Genomic DNA, 16,741 nt, shown 5'->3' with positions numbered 1-16,741 from the left:
ACATTTTTCAACACATTTCAACCGTTCCACCGTCAAAACATTCTTCTTAATTAGGACAAAAAACAAAGTTGTTTTTTAACTGGAAAAATTCCCTGTTTTCCCTAAATTCTAGGAATTCCGTAATACCATTTCTCAATTCAACATATTACTACTTCAACATTTCTTGACAAATTTTAAAAATTCCAACATCATTTAGACTATTCAAGTTTTTTTTCACTATTTTCCAAAAAAATCAGCTTTTCCCGAAATTCCCAAATTTGGGGGAAATTCCCATTGAAATCAATCAGACATTCTTCAAAGTTAAACATTATGCCCTCTGGTGTCTGTTGACGTCATCTCCCTTAGTCAAACCACAACACAAACTTCTTGAATGTTTTTTGTGACCAACAAGTATGTGCTCCAATCACTCTATCACAAAAAAACAAGTGTAGAAATGATTGGAAACTCAAGACGGCCATGACATTATGTTCTTTACAAGTGTATGTACACTTTTGACCACGACAGTATATTGGATTCCAGCTGTCTGTGAGTGTGCATCGTCAGTCTATCAACATGGATGTTCTTCTGATGGGTACTGCAGGTATTCTTCCAATGAAGTTTGAGGTAAAGCAAGCGTAACATGGAACAACATGCAGCAAAGAAGCAATATATTTAGATGTAAACCAAACCTCATGCCATTTTTTTGCTTTGTAATGGATCCACAGTGAAAGGGTTTCTATCGGGCTTCATCTTTTTTACACCGCCACTATGACTGCCTTCCTCTTTTCACTTCCAAATCCTCAATCGCCGGGTGAACAAACACAGGAAAAGCAGACTTACCTTGTCGTCAATGTCACTTTCGCTGTCACACTGTAAGAGAAAAGAGGAAATATCGGGAATTATTCATTATGCTCCCCCGAGCAGCTCATAATCAGTGCAGGTGTTATTTTGGTGTGCGGCCGCTCATTCGCTGACAGCTCTTCCAGCGAACGGCGCCGGGATGAACCGAGCGAGGAACAGGGGAAACAAAAGTGTTGTCTCCGAGAGGTTTTTCAAGTTTCAAAGAGCAACACCGTTCCTCACACCGAGAGCGATTCTCAAAGCTATTGCACCAAATTGAATGGCGAAGGCGCACAAAAGACGGAAAAGTCAATCATTCTTCACAGAGACTTCTTTTATGGCGAGCCTGTTCAATGACTTTGCATTCAACCGCTGCTTGTCATTTAGCCTTTTAACTGTGCTTTAAAATGGGACAATAGTATCTCAAGGACACAGAGCTTTGGCTGTCTGCGTCCTCACAGCCTATTAAGTGTGGTATTTACCAATTCACCTTGTGACAAACACCAGTCTTTAATTTGTACGTCAGACTTCTAAAGCGATAAAGGAACTTAATAACAAGACTCTTTTCAAAAAACATGCCTCGTCTGACATGGTCAAAGGCCAAATCGGCTTTCATTTAGCCAGGAATCGAACGGGTAGAAAACTTAAAGTCTGGCATTGTAACAAATGTCTTGAAATGTTCTCAGATAAGGAAACCTTTCAAAGGGAAAAGATGAATGCCATGCATAACGAGTTGAGGCAATTCCTGAAGTTGAACTGAAATCCTGGAATTGTTTTTTTTAGAATTGTTGAAGTAGAGCACACAATTCCCAAACAGGTTGAATATTTTGAAGTTGGAACAGTTTGAATCAGATGAAAAATGTGGGGATTGTGGAATTTTGAAGAATGTCTCATTGGTTTCATTGGGAATTTCCCCCAAAATTTGGGAATTTCGGGAAAAGCGGGATTTTTTTTCAAAGGGAAAATATGAATAAAACGAGATGAGGCAATTCCTGAAGGAATTGCGTGTGAATGCTGAAGTTGAACTGAAATCCTGGAATTTTTTCTTTAGAATTGTTGAAGTAGAGCACACAATTCCCAAACAGGCTGAATATTTCGAAGTTGGAACAGATTGAAGCAGATGAAAAATGTGGGAGTTGTGGAACTTTGAAGAATGTCCCATTGATTTCAATGAGAATTTCCCCCAAATTTGGGAATTTCGGGAAAAGCAGGATGTTTTGGAAAATGGTAAAACACTTGAATGGTCTGAATGAGTTGAAATGGGGGGTGTTGGAATTTTTCAAATCTGTCGAGAAATGTTGAAGTAGTAACATGTTGAATTCAGAAATGGTATTACGGAATTCCTGGAATTTCGGGAAAACCGGGAATTTTTCCAGTTCAAAAAACAACTTCGTTTTTTTGTCCTAATTAAGAAGAATGTTTTGACGGTGGAACGGTTTAAATGGGTTGAAAAATGTGGAAGGTGTAGTCGCCAGAAAAAAGGGTGGAAATAGGGCTTTAGAAAACCAGGAATTCTGGAAAATCCTGGAATTTTTTTTTAGAATTGTTGAAGTAGAGCACACAATTCCCAAACAGGCTGAATATTTTGAAGTTAGAACAGTTTGAATCAGATGAAAAATGTGGGAATTGTGGAATTTTGAAGAATGTCTCATTGGTTTCAATGGGAATTTCCCCAAAATTTGGGAATTTCGGGAAAAGCGGGAATTTTTTTCAAAGGGAAAAGATGAATACCATGCAAAACGAGATGAGGCAATTCCTGAAGGAATTGCGTGTGAATGCTGAAGTTGAACTGAAATCCTGGAATAGTTTTTTTAGAATTGTTGAAGTAGAACACACAATTCCCAAACAGGCTGAATATTTCGAAGTTGGACCAGTTTGAATCAGATGAAAAATGTGGGAGTTGTGGAACTTTGAAGAATGTCCCATTGATTTCAATGGGAATTTCCCCCAAATTTGGGAATTTCGGGCAAAGCGGGAATTTTTTGGAAAATGGTAAAAACACTTGAATAGCCTGAATGAGTTGAAATGGGAGGTGTTGGAATTTTTCAAATCTGTCGAGAAATGTTGACGTAGTAACATGTTGAATTGAAAAATGGTATTACGGAATTCCTGGAATTTCGGGAAAACCGGGAATGTTTCCAGTTCAAAAAACAACTTTGTTTTTTGTCCTAATTAAGAGGAATGTTTTGACGGTGGAACGGTTGAAGTGGGTTGAAAAATGTGGGAGGAGTAGTCGCCAGAAAAAAGGGTGGAAATAGGGCTTTGGAAAACCAGGAATTCTGGAAAATCCTGGAATTTTTTTTAACTTGGAAAAATTATAGATTTAATTTCTCAGGATGGTGAAATGTGTTGATTGTTGAATGGTTTGAATCAGATGAAAAATGTGGGAATTGTGGAATTTTGAAGAATGTCCCATTGATTTCAATGGGAATTTCTCAAAAATTTGGGAATTTCGGGAAAAGCAGGAATTTTTTTGAAAATGGTAAAAAAAAATCAAATGGTCTGAATGAGTTGAAATGGGAGGTGTTGTTTCAAATCTGTCGAGAAATGTTGAAGTAGTAAGATGTTGAATTGAGAAATGGTATTACGGAATTCCTGGAAGAATGTTTTGACGGTGGAACGGTTGAAGTTGGTTGAAAAATGTGGGAGGAGTAGTCGCCAGAAAAAAAGGGTGGAAATAGGGCTTTGGAAAACCAGGAATTCTGGAAAATCCTTGATTTTTTTTTTTAGAATTGTTAAAGTAGAGCAATCATTTTCCCAAACAGGCTGAATATTTTGAAGTTGGAACAGTTTGAATCAGATGAAAAATGTGGGAATTGTGGAATTTTGAAGAATGTCTCATTGATTTCAATGGGAATTTCCCCCAAATTTGGGAATTTCGGGAAAAGCGGGAATTTTTTGGAAAATGGTAAAACACTTGAATGGCCTGAATGAGTTGAAATGAGAGGTGTTGGAATTTTTCAAATCTGTCGAGAAATGTTGAAGTAGTAACATGTTGAATTGAGAAATGGTATTACGGAATTCCTGGAATTTCGGGAAAACCGGGAATTTTTCCAGTTCAAAAAACAACTTAGTTTTTTTGTCCTAATTAAGAAGAATGTTTTGACGGTGGAACGGTTGAAATGGGTTGAAAAATGCGGAAGGAGTAGTCGCCAGAAAAAAGGGTGGAAATAGGGCTTTAGAAAACCAGGAATTCTGGAAAATCCTGGAATTTTTTTTTAGAATTGTTGAAGTATAGCAATTATTTTCCCAAACAGGCTGAATATTTTGAAGTTGGAACGGTTTGAATCAGATGAAAAATGTGGGAGTTGTGGAACTTTGAAGAATGTCCCATTGATTTCAATGGGAATTTCCCCCAAATTTGGGAATTTCGGGAAAATCTGGAATTTTTTGGAAAATGGTAAAACACTTGAATGGCCTGAATGAGTTGAAATGGGAGGTGTTGGAATTTTTCAAATCTGTCGGGAAATGTTGAAGTAGTAACATGTTGAATTGAGAAATGGTATTACGGAATTCCTGGAATTTCGGGAAAACTGGGAATTTTTCCAGTTCAAAAAACAGCTTCGTTTTTTTGTCCTAATTAAGAAGAATGTTTTGACGGTGGAACGGTTGAAATGGGTTGAAAAATGCGGGAGGAGTAGTTGCCAGAAAAAAGGGTGGAAATAGGGCTTTAGAAAACCAGGAATTCTGGAAAATCCTGGAATTTTTTTTTAGAATTGTTGAAGTAGAGCACACAATTCCCAAACAGGCTGAATATTTTGAAGTTAGAACAGTTTGAATCAGATGAAAAATGTGGGAATTGTGGAATTTTGAAGAATGTCCCATTGATTTCAATGGGAATTTCCAAAAATTTGGGAATTTCGGGAAAAGGAGGAATTTTTTTGAAAATGGTAAAAAACTCAAGTGGTCTGAATGAGTTGAAATGGGAGGTGTTGTTTCAAATCTGTCGAGAAATGTTGAAGTAGTAAGATGTTGAATTGAGAAATTTTATTATGGAATTCCTGGAATTTCGGGAAAACCGGGAATGTTTCCAGTTAAAAAAACAACTTTGTTTTTTTTCCTAATTAAGAGGAATGGTTTGACGGTGGAACGGTTGAAGTGGGTTGAAAAATGTGGGAGGAATAGTCGCCAGAAAAAAGGGTGGAAATAGGGCTATGGAAAATCAGGAATTCTGGAAAATCCTGGAATTTTTTTGAACTTGGAAAAATTATAGATTGAATTTCTCAGGATGGTGAAATGTGTTGATGGTTGAATGGTTTGAATCAGATTAAAAATGTGGGAATTGTGGAATTTTGAAGACTGTCCAATTGATTTCAATGGGAATTTCTCAAAAATGTGGGAAATTCGGGAAAAGCAGGAATTTTTTTGAAAATGGTAAAAAACTCAAATGGTCTGAATAAGTTGAAATGGGAGGTGTTGTTTCAAATATGTCGAGAAATGTTGAAGTAGTAACATGTTGAATTGAGAAATGGTATTACGGAATTCCTGGAATTTCGGGAAAACCGGGAATGTTTCCAGTTCAAAAAACAACTTTTTTTTTTGTCCTAATTAAGAGGAATGGTTTGACGGTGGAACGGTTGAAGTGCGTGGAAAAATGTGGGAGGAGTAGTCGCCAGAAAAAAGGGTGGAAATAGGGCTTTGGAAAACCAGGAATTCTGGAAAATCCTGGAATTTTTTTGAACTTGGAAAAATTATAGATTTAATTTCTCAGGATGGTGAAATGTGTTGATGGTTGAATGGTTTGAATCAGATGAAAAATGTGGGAATTGTGGAATTTTGAAGAATGTCCCATTGATTTCAATGGGAATTTCTCAAAAATTTGGGAATTTCGGGAAAAGCAGGAATTTTTTTGAAAATGGTAAAAAAACTAAAATGGTCTGAATGAGTTAAAATGGGAGGTGTTGTTTCAAATCTGTCGAGAAATGTTGAAGTAGTAAGACGTTGAATTGAGAAATGGTATTACGGAATTCCTGGAATTTCGGGAAAACCGGGAATGTTTCCAGTTCAAAAAACAACTTTGTTTTTTGTCCTAATTAAGAGGAATGGTTTGACGGTGGAACGGTTGAAGTGGGTTGAAAAATGTGGGAGGAGTAGTCGCCAGAAAAAAGGGTGGCAATAGGGCTTTGGAAAACCAGGAATTCTGGAAAATCCTGGAATTTTTTTGAACTTGGAAAAATTATAGATTGAATTTCTCAGGATGGTGAAATGTGTTGATGGTTGCATGGTTTGAATCAGAAGAAAAATGTGGGAATTGTGGAATTTTGAAGAATGTCCCATTGATTTCAATGGGAATTTCTCAAAAATTTGGGAATTTCGGGAAAAGCAGGAATTTTTTTGAAAATGGTAAAAAACTCAAGTGGTCTGAATGAGTTGAAATGGGAGGTGTTGTTTCAAATCTGTCGAGAAATGTTGAAGTAGTAACATGTTGAATTGACAAATGGTACTACGGAATTCCTGGAATTTCGTGAAAAAAGGGAATTTTTCTAGCTCAAAAAACAACTTCGTTTTTTTGTCCTAATTAAGAGGAATGGTTTGACGGTGGAACGGTTGAAGTGGGTTGAAAAATGTGGGAGGAGTAGTCGCCAGAAAAAAAGGGTGGAAATAGGGCTTTGGAAAACCAGGAATTCTGGAAAATCCTGGAATTTTTTTTTAGAATTGTTGAAGTAGAGCACACAATTCCCAAACATGCTGAATATTTTGAAGTTAGAACAGTTTGAATCAGATGAAAAATGTGGGAATTGTGGACTTTTGAAGAATGTCCCATTGATTTCAATGGAAATTTCTCAAAAATTTGGGAATTTAGGGAAAAGCAGGAATTTTTTTGAAAATGGTAAAAAACTCAAATGGTCTGAATGAGTTGAAATGGGAGGTGTTGTTTCAAATCTGTCGAGAAATGTTGAAGTAGTAAGATGTTGAATTGAGAAATTTTATTATGGAATTCCTGGAATTTCGGGAAAACCGGGAATGTTTCCAGTTCAAAAAACAACTTTGTTTTTTTTCCTAATTAAGAGGAATGTTTTGACGGTGGAACGGTTGAAGTGGGTTGAAAATTGTGGGAGGAGTAGTCGCCAGAAAAAAAGGGTGGAAATAGGGCTATGGAAAATCAGGAATTCTGGAAAATCCTGGAATTTTTTTTTTTTTAGAATTGTTGAAGTAGAGCACACAATTCCCAAACAGGCTGAATATTTTGAAGTTGGAACAGTTTGAATCAGATGAAAAATGTGGGAATTGTGGAACTTTGAAGAATGTCGCATTGGTTTCAATGGGAATTTCCCCAAAATTTGGGAATTTCGGGAAAAGCGGGAATTTTTTTCAAACGGAAAAGATGAATACCGTGCAAAACGAGATGAGGCAATCTCCTGACGGAATTGCGTGTGAATGCTGAAGTTGAACTGAAATCCTGGAAATTTTTTTGTAGAATTGTTGAAGTAGAGCACACAATTCCCAAACAGGCTGAATATTTTGAAGTTGGAACAGATTGAATCAGATGAAAAATGTGGGAATTGAATACGATTCATTAGTATCGCGGTACTTTACTAGTACCGGTGTACCGTACAACCCAAATCCACACAATCAACCATGTTCTTCGTCTTATCCAGTTCAGGGTCTTAAGTGAGCCGGAGTCTATCCCAGCTGACTTTGGGTGCATGGCGGAGTGTACTGGTCGTCTCAATCCCAGGCATGGAACTAATTACATAATCATCTCCTAATAACAAAGCACGTGGAACACATATGACGACTGTTCGTTTACTCTTTTTCAAAGCTTTTTGTGGTGTAGATTCGCATATCCACGTGCTGCCGTTGTTGCTCGTGTACATTAAACAAACAGCATTTTTTACCACTGTGCCATCACAATGTCGCCATAAGAATAATTGAAAATCGACCCACGTCGTGATGCACGTGCTCCAGTAGAAGGTCCAATCAATATATATAAATCATGCATCAGAGAACGTTAAAGGAATACTTACCATCTCGCTACATTAAGGTCTCGGATAGGACAATGATCAAAAATGATCAAAATTCAACAAGATTGCATAGAAATATTTACCATAATTATTTGTGTATTTAATGAGAATTTCATAGGATTTTGTTTTGGGGTTTTTTGAGAAAACAATGTACTAATGCACAATGTACTTTGGAAGGAAAGGACACACACGTGCCGATGTTGTTCCTGGACTTCAGCTCGGCGTTCAACACCATCATCCCGCAGCACTTGGTGAGCAAACTAGCCCCCCTTGGATTCAGTACCCCCCAAAGCAACTGGCTGCTCAACTTCCTCAAAGACAGACCCCAATCTGTGAGAGTGGGCAACAACACCTCCAGTGCCAGCTCCCTGAGCACCGGCTCCCCCCAGGGCTGCGTCCTGAGTCCACTGCTGTTCACGTTGATGACCCATGACTGCTGCGCCAGGTCCACTACCAACCACATCGTGAAGTACACGGCAGTAGTGGGCCTCGTCTGTGACGACGACGACATGGACTACAGGGAGGAGGTGAAACATCTGGTTGACTGGTGCAGAACCAACAACCTGGTCCTGAACGTCGACAAGACCAAGGAGATCATCGTCGACTTCAGGAGGCACCAGTCCAGCCACGCTCCACTCTACATCTACGGGACAGCAGTGGAGATCGTAAGCAGCACCAAGTTCCTGGGGGTGCAGATATCTGACAATATGACCTGGTCCCTACACACCGGAGCTCTTGTAAAAAGAGCTCAGCAGCGCATGCACTTTTTGCGTCGGATGAAAAGAGCACAGCTCCCTCCCCCCATTCTCAACACATTCTACAGAGGCACTATAGAGACCACCTGCTGACCAACAGCATCTCTGTCTGGACTGGAGCCTGCAGTGCCTCAGACTGGAAGTCTCTGCAGAGAGTGGTGAGGACGGCGGAAAAGATCATCATCAGGACTCCTCTTCCTCCTATCCAGGAGATGGCAAAAAGCCGCTGCCTGACCAGGGCTCAGAAAATCTGCAGAGACTCCTCTCACCCCCACCAAGGACTGTTTTCACTGCTGGACTCTAGAAAGAGGTTCCGCAGCCTCCGTAGCAGAACCTCCAGGTTCTGTAACAGCTTCTTCCCTCAGGTCGTAAGACTCTTGAACGCATCATAATAATCCCCTCAATTCCCTCCCAAAAATGGATTAACTGGCTGGAATATAAAGACAATATAACATACATCCATAAACGTGGATGCATATGCAAAAGTGCAATATATTTATCTGTACAGTAATCTATTTATTTATATCTTCACCTTATTGCTCTTTCATCCTGCACTACCATGAGCTAATGCAACGAAATTTTGTTCTTATCTGTACTGTAAAGTTCAAATTTGAATGACAATAAAAGCAAGTCTAAGTCTAAGTCTATACTTCATTGACAACAAATGTTTCTGAGGAAATTCCATTCCTGATATTTGAGTGAAATTTTGTGTGTTTAATGCAGAAAGTACAGCTTTAGGATCATATGACTTTCCGCTATAGTTTTGGTAGAATATGTTGATATTTTTATACAACAAACAACATAATGCACAGGTGGGAGGAATAATGTCTAATTTCAGGGTTTTGCTGTTCAAAATGAGCTGAAAGATAACAAACAGGGCATTAGGAAGAGAAACTGCCTCAGTCCTCGCCTCTATCCAGTCCCCATTCACATTATAGATCGCAGGCAAATTAATTGCCGGCCATTTCCCCATAACTTGCTGGGCCTAATCAAAACCTTAATCTCAATACTTTAAATGTTCTCCTCCTATCTCACACAAGGTCATGCCACACCGCTATAGGGATGGGCACCAAAATCAGTGCTTTTATTGGTTCTGTCGATACTATCGAGTACTGGGGGACGTACAATTAAATGGTACCTACACTATATTGCCAAAAGTATTTGGCCACCCATCCAAATGGTGAGAATCAGGTGTCCTAATCACTTGGCCCGGCCACAGGTGTATGAAATCAAGCACTTAGGCATGGAGACTGTTTCTACAAACATTTGTGAAAGAATGGGCTGATCTCAGGAGCTCAGTGATTTCCAGCGTGGAACTGTCTTAGGATGTGCAACAAATCCAGCCGGGAAATTTCCTCGCTCCTAAATATTCCAAAGTCAACGGTCGGCTTTATTATAAGAAAATTGAAGAGTTTGGGAACAACAGCAACTTCTCTGGAGTGATGAATCAGGCTTTTCCATCTGGCAATCTGATGGACCAGTCTGGGTTTGGAGGTTGCTAGGAGAACGCTACATTTCGGACTGCTTTGTGCCGAGTGGGAAATTTGGTGGAGGAGGAATTATGATGTGGGGTTGTTTTTCAGGAGTTGGCCCCTTAGTTCCAGTGAAAGGAACTTTGAATGTTCCAGGATACCAACACATTTTGGACGATTCCATGCTCCCAACCTTGTGGGAGCAGTTTGGAGCGGGCCCCTTCCTCTTCCAACTAGGGTTGGGTATCGAGTATCGAGTATCGATTGGAACCGGGACTAACTTTCCGATTCTCCCGGAATCGTTCAAAAGTTTAAATTTCGATTCCTATTTTCGATACCAGTCCGCCGACCGGAAAAAAATATGTCTGCCGAACCGGAAGAAGAAGCCGCTGAACACCAACGAAGAAGCGCCCACCGCCGGAAGTGTTAGCAAAGCTGAGCGAGTCAGTCAAGCTCAAGGATGGATAGCGGGCGTCAACGGTCGGAAGTGTGGCTTTACTTAACAAAAAAAAAGAAATAACCACGAAATAACAGAGCTCCATGTCCATCAAGAAACGAGTGGAGAGAGAGCTGCAGATGTACCAGGACGTTCCACCGATACTTATGTCTGACGACCCTGCTGCATGGTGGCGGTCCGGTGGAACCAACAAAAGACTTATCCTTTGCTGTCATATCTCGCTTTCTCCTATTTATGCGTTCAAGCTTCTTCCACACCCAGCGAACGTGTATTTTCCACAGCAGGAGACACTATCTGTCCAGAACACTCACGCATCCTGCCTGAGAAGGCGGATATGGTCGTTTTCCTAAACAAAAACTGCCTCTGATTTTATACTGTACCTGCTGCTAATCTGGACTGGGTTTTGCAAGTTGTTTCTTATTGTTTATTTGCTTTTCTGCACCAGGTTAGCCCATCAGTGGGAGCACGGTAACATGTTTAAGTACCTGCAGCATCATACACTTGTGTGTGTAAATGTGTTTTCATGAGGTTTCCTGCAGCATCATACACTTATGTGTAAAGGTGTTTTCATGAGGTTTCCTGCAGCATCATACACTTATGTGTAAATGTGTTTTCATGAGGTTTCCTGCAGCATCATACACTTATGTGTAAAGGTGTTTTCATGAGGTTTCCTGCAGCATCATACACTTATGTGTAAATGTGTTTTCATGAGGTTTTCAAAAATAAAGCTCTCTTGAGGAAAGTGTACCCCTGGGAAAATGTATTCATAATTTATAATATTTATATTCAAGTTCATAGATTTGATATTTATATTCTAGTTGAAAACAGCCCTGTGAGGAATTTATAGTAAAGTTCATAAAAAGTTAATAGAAATAAAATTGATGGAGAATGTCAGACTATTTCATTCAGAAAGACTGTAGGTCAGCTAGCTCATTTAAAATATCCTAAACTTTTTTTTGACCCTGCCTCTTAAAAGAATCGGAACCGAGAATCGCCAAGAATCGGAATCGGAATCGGAATCGTTCGAATTCAAATGATACCCAACCCTGCTTCCAACATGACAAAAAAAGCAAGGTCCATAAAGACATGGATGACAGAGTCTGGTGTGGATGAACTTGACTGACCTGAACCCGCATATTGAATATATAAAGGGAAAAATATCCAAATCCATTGCTATTCTTTATAAAGTAAAACACATGCTGAATAAGAAATGTTTGCATATGTTATATTATTCTTTTATTTTTCCATATTTAACATATTGTGTTGAAGTTTGGGGAAATGTTTATAAAACAAACGTAGACCCAATAATTAAACTTCAAAAAAGGGTCATTAGAATAATATACAAAGCGTGCTACTATGAACATACCAATCCATTATTTATAAGTTCTAATGTGCTAAAATTTTCAGATATTGTGTTTTTAAAAACAATGGAAATTATGTTTCGAGTAAAGAACAACAGCCTTCCAGCTTGTATTCTTAGGTTATTTCAATTAAGAGGAGAAAACTATAATTTACGGGGGATATTGGTTTTCGAAATATGTAAAGCAAGAACGAATACAAAATACAAATGTATTTCAGTTTTAGGAGTTAAATGGTGGAACAAGCTCAGTGATGAGTTGAAGACATGTACTTCTTTGTTAAGGTTTAAGAAAACATTGAAAGGTGAAATAATTGACAATTATAAAATATAGCAACGATTACTTTCATCCCATTGATTTTTTTTTTTCTTTTTAATGTTGATGTTCCAGGTAATCTTATTTTCAGTGAAGGTATAGGATAGGCAAATATAAGCCTTGGCTTCAGCCTATTCCTTTTTCGGTCATGCTTTTTCTTTTCTTTTCTTTTTGTGTGTAAATGTGTATGATTGTTATATATGTATAATTTGTACTGTACTGTCACACAAAATGGTTATAGGTTGATTATATGACCGAAATAAACTTATTTCATTTCATTTCATTTCATTTCAACCCGATAGAACACATTTGGGACGAATCAGAAGGGAGACTGAGAGCCAGGCCTTCTCGACCAACATCAGTGTGTGACCTCACCAATGCGCTTTTGGAAGAATGGTGGAAAATTCCTATAAACACACTCCGCAACCTTGTGGACAGCCTTCCCAGAAGAGTCGAAGCTGTAATAGCTGCAAATGGTGGACCCACATCATATTGAACCCTATGGGTTAGGAATGGGATGGCACTTCAAGTTCATATGTGACGCAACACGCACCTTCAACATTGTACGGTACTACTCACCGCATCGCAAAGTCAAACACCACGTATTTGGTTTACTTACACACGTCACTCACTTGTGCAAATAAACACGCATAAGACTAAAAGACGTCCCTGCCTCAGTGCCATCGCCTTCGCCAATAAACCTTTACAAGGGATTTGTAAAGTTTGAACTTTGTCTTGAATTAATGTTGCTTTTCCATATTTTGCTTAGTTTGGTCATGTGGTGATCCGAATGCGCATCTGCATCTTTGGCCAGTGTTGCTCCCAGGTATTTAAATCTGGACACTCATATACAAATGTAAACCTATACAATGTACCAAAAGGTAAAATACGATAGTATATGGCGAGAACACAACAATATGTGGTGGAACGATTCGATTATCTTATCGTCAGGGTAAATATCAATATTTCTTGACTGGACTCCTATTACTTGACTGAAGAGTGATGCATGTCCATTCTCAAAGACAGTGTTTCCTATTTTTGCTCCTTGCTAGACGTCATGAAGAAAAGAAAGGAAGCCTCGAAAGAACACGGCGCATCCTTTTTCAACAAGCTTGGACTGCAGCACACACCGTATGTGGGCTACAGCTTAAGAGACTGAGCTCAGCAGGGTAGAAATAGGAAAAGGTGAAGTGGGAAGCACAATAATGACGATTACAGGCAAGGAGGGTGCTGTAGAGATGAAGGGACGATTGCGTGGAAGTGGTATTTGAGCAGTTTTGATGCCGATTCATGAAATAGCTTTGTTGAGCTATTTGTCATGGCTGAGTTAGAGCACTAGAATACCCAGAAATACAAGTAGTCGCGGGAGGATTAAATATCATTGCGTGCCTTTCACATCTTCCGACATCTGAACGCAAGATATGACGGTGAAGGTGTAAAACCAAAACTTTGGATTTGTCAAAATAATTCGCCATAAACCATGGTCAGGGAGGTATTGTGAAAACAGGACATAGATTACTGTATGCAGCTCACACAGTTGTGTGACGAGGGTCCATGTCTTCAGTGTCTTGAGTCTCGTACTGTTGATGTGAAAAAAACGAAAACAGACTCCTTAGAGGCAGGGAGCAAGCAACAACATCTGTACCTGGCAAACGGCAGCTTCACAGGGGACCAGCTTCAGCGGATGCCTCATCTCAAACCCTCCCCCCTTGCAAACTACCATCCCCATGACTCACCCTCCCCTCAGACATCACATCAGACAGATGCATTTGACATTTGCACAGCTTTCAACACTTGAGAGACAGGAGATTTATTCCGCCAGTGGCCTTGGCCACAGCCAGGCCTTGACCTGGGCAAGCCCCCATGAAGACCCTGTAGCTCAGCCCTGAAATGAGGCCGAGTCCAGGGGAGAGATGGGTAACAGTGAGAGGAATAATGGGTGTCTTAATCCTCCACAATATTCTCTCTGACAGACTCCGGAAGATGCGCAATGGGAAGACAATAAGTGTTGTGCATCCCTGAGCACATTAAAGACTGCGGTTCAAATTAAATTGCCGTTCCACTTGTCACACTCTGAGGACAGTCAGACATGAGTTCTGTCAGAGACAGAAAGTAAAACACAGGAGGAATAACATTTTCCAAATACTGGCATCAAAACATGTCTGTCTGAATACTGATCGCAACCCTTCTGAGAAAAGAAAAATATATATAAACCAACATCTAGACATGGCAGAAGTGTCAGTGTCAGTTCGTACGCACTTTAAGAAATATAACGAATACATGGGACTAAAAGCGTATCATGAATTTATTGTGTACCACAAAGACGAGATTGTTGAAGCTGTGATGTGCTCAATGCACTCATACCAAGCCGTGGAGCCAGGGGAGTGAATGCTACAAATTAGTATGTTGAGGATAAAAACGTGTCTATGGATGTTCTAATTCATGTAGGTCATTTCATTGTATTCTCAGGGCATTCAATCCATGACAACTTTACTGTCTCTGAAGACATTTTGCCTCTCGTGTGAGCAGGCTTCATCAGTTCATGCTCATAGACTCATATTGGTCAGATATAGTCTAAATGCTGGTGCCAAAGCCCCAACAATTCAAATTGAGTACAAACTGAACAGTCCAGTTTCGATCGATTGAATTCCCTCAAAGCATAAAAAAACAAAGCAACACATTGGTTGGCATGTCACAACTGACAACTCTGACTGATCGCATGACAGCAGCTGTTTTATGTGATTCCTTAAGCTTACATTGACAATGAAAAGGAAAAAAATGGCTTCAGAAGAACATATATCCAGGTCCAGGTCTGTGAGGGAGAGCGTCCTAACAAACCCAGGCCTCCTGCAGTGATAGCAAACCGAAAGGATAATGGTCCGTTTAGAAGAAGGGTCTGGTACTGGTGGAACAACAACAATTTCCTCCTGCAATTTCCCGCCTGTGGATACTGGGATGCATGCTGGAGTGACCCTGACAGGGCAAGGAATCACAGATTTGGGTCTGCCAAGAGACCTAATGCCAGGTCAGAAGCATCAGCAAAAGATAGTAAGGTAAGTCTTACGTTTTGTAATTACCAGATTATCAGAAGACATTTTGCTGCATACAATATTTAATTTAAACTAAACAATTATTAAACTGACAAACTATGTTGTCAAATAAGAGGGTAAAAAGATGGGATGGCACCGAGGTGACTATATCAGGCAAAAAGCTTTAAATCACTTAAATTTGGACAGAATTCAAAATCAGTTGGCTGTTCTTCACTCCACTGGCTGTCAAAGCTCAACTAAACAATATGATTGGCTAACAGGATCAAATCCGTGCAGCCATTTGACCATTGGCCTCACCGGCAGGCTACATAGGGAGCCATGTGAGCCCAGCAGCTCTGGATTAAGAAACTATTGATACTGGTGAAGATGTGAGCTCTGTTGGGAACGACATGGATAGAAAAAGTTTTCAGGCTAGAAATGATATCGACCTGCAGAGAAGGTCTCAGAAGACTCGCACGCTAAACCATATTTGATCTAGGGACCTTAGTCTTGGCTCGGCAAACAGAGCTTCAGAAATACTTCCTTTCACAGGAGCCAAACGAATAACAACGGGGGATTGAGCGAGCCATGTTAAGAGAAATGCTCTTTGCATTAGCCAGACACACGATGGCCTCTGGTTTGTAGCTGACACACTTCAGGGAAGTATCAGTGGGGGCCGTGTAAATCAAGCCGGGATGGGGAAAAATATAGTCTTGACCTGGGGCCAAACAAAGCAGCCTTCAACATTACCCAGGTTCCCTGTAAACGACCCTGAGACCTGGCACTGCTTGGCTCGACTTCCATATGTGACGAGACGGTAGAGAGACTGGGAGCTGACGGCTAGATTGACAAGGATGGTGGTGGCGGTAAATGTGAAGTGATCCCTTTCCGCACTAACTTAAAGGACTGTCTTTTCATTTCCAAGATGAAATCTCTGAGCACTCACTGTGGGGGAGTAACAGTGCCGAGCTGGGCCGTTGGTGTGATCCTTGGAGGAGTTCGGAGAGAGAAAAATAGACAGTAATGGCAGATGTATGAAGGAACTCTGCAAATTATTCTGCTCAGAGACGAAGAAGAAACCAGTCGAAAGGCGTAGGGAATTGCGAACGGTGTTATGAATACAGCTGTGGAAGAAAAATGTGCAGAGAGGGAGGAAAAGAAACCTGTGATTTATGCTTTTATTTTGTAGCTTTACCAAAAAAATCCCTTTGGCGTTTTCTTGTTTCTGTTGGCCGTGTGACTGCAGCTATCTCGCTCTGTCCCCTTTCGAGGTGAACGCTCCCACACAGACACACATGTGCTCGCCTTAGCACCTCCCACTGTTTTGACATGGCCCCGGGCCTGGTGCTGAAGCCGCAGACACTGGGCATTGGAAATTTAAGTCAGGCAGAGGAGAAATTAGGCGAGGAGGCAAGGAAATGGGATGTTGACTTGAACTGGCCCTGAGGGCAGCTGAGAGAGTGTCCCTGTGCAGCTCTGCTGGCTGCCTGACAGTTTGATGGAGCGAGTGGAGCCTTGCCTGCAGCCCGAGCTGCCGTCTACGGCTCTGATGTAGCTCAGCGAGGAACAGA

General features: G+C 40.3%; 1 protein-coding gene across 1 annotated transcript in view; it reads right to left on the bottom strand.

Moving 5' to 3' along the window:
• Positions 1–307: 307 nt before the first annotated feature.
• The window catches only part of LOC133652762 (fibrosin-1-like protein), a 498,516-nt gene continuing 482,082 nt past the window's right edge, over positions 308–16,741 (bottom strand). Inside the window, exons 5-6 of the mRNA XM_062051814.1 lie at positions 820–849; positions 308–340 (exon numbers count right to left, since the gene is read on the bottom strand). Of these exons, the coding sequence (XP_061907798.1) occupies positions 308–340; positions 820–849 (63 nt within the window). The remainder of the gene's footprint in view (positions 341–819; positions 850–16,741) is intronic.

This window comes from Entelurus aequoreus, linkage group LG06, assembly GCF_033978785.1.
Source record: "Entelurus aequoreus isolate RoL-2023_Sb linkage group LG06, RoL_Eaeq_v1.1, whole genome shotgun sequence".
Lineage (NCBI taxonomy): Eukaryota > Metazoa > Chordata > Actinopteri > Syngnathiformes > Syngnathidae > Entelurus > Entelurus aequoreus.
This window is presented reverse-complemented; position numbering and strand designations above follow the sequence as displayed.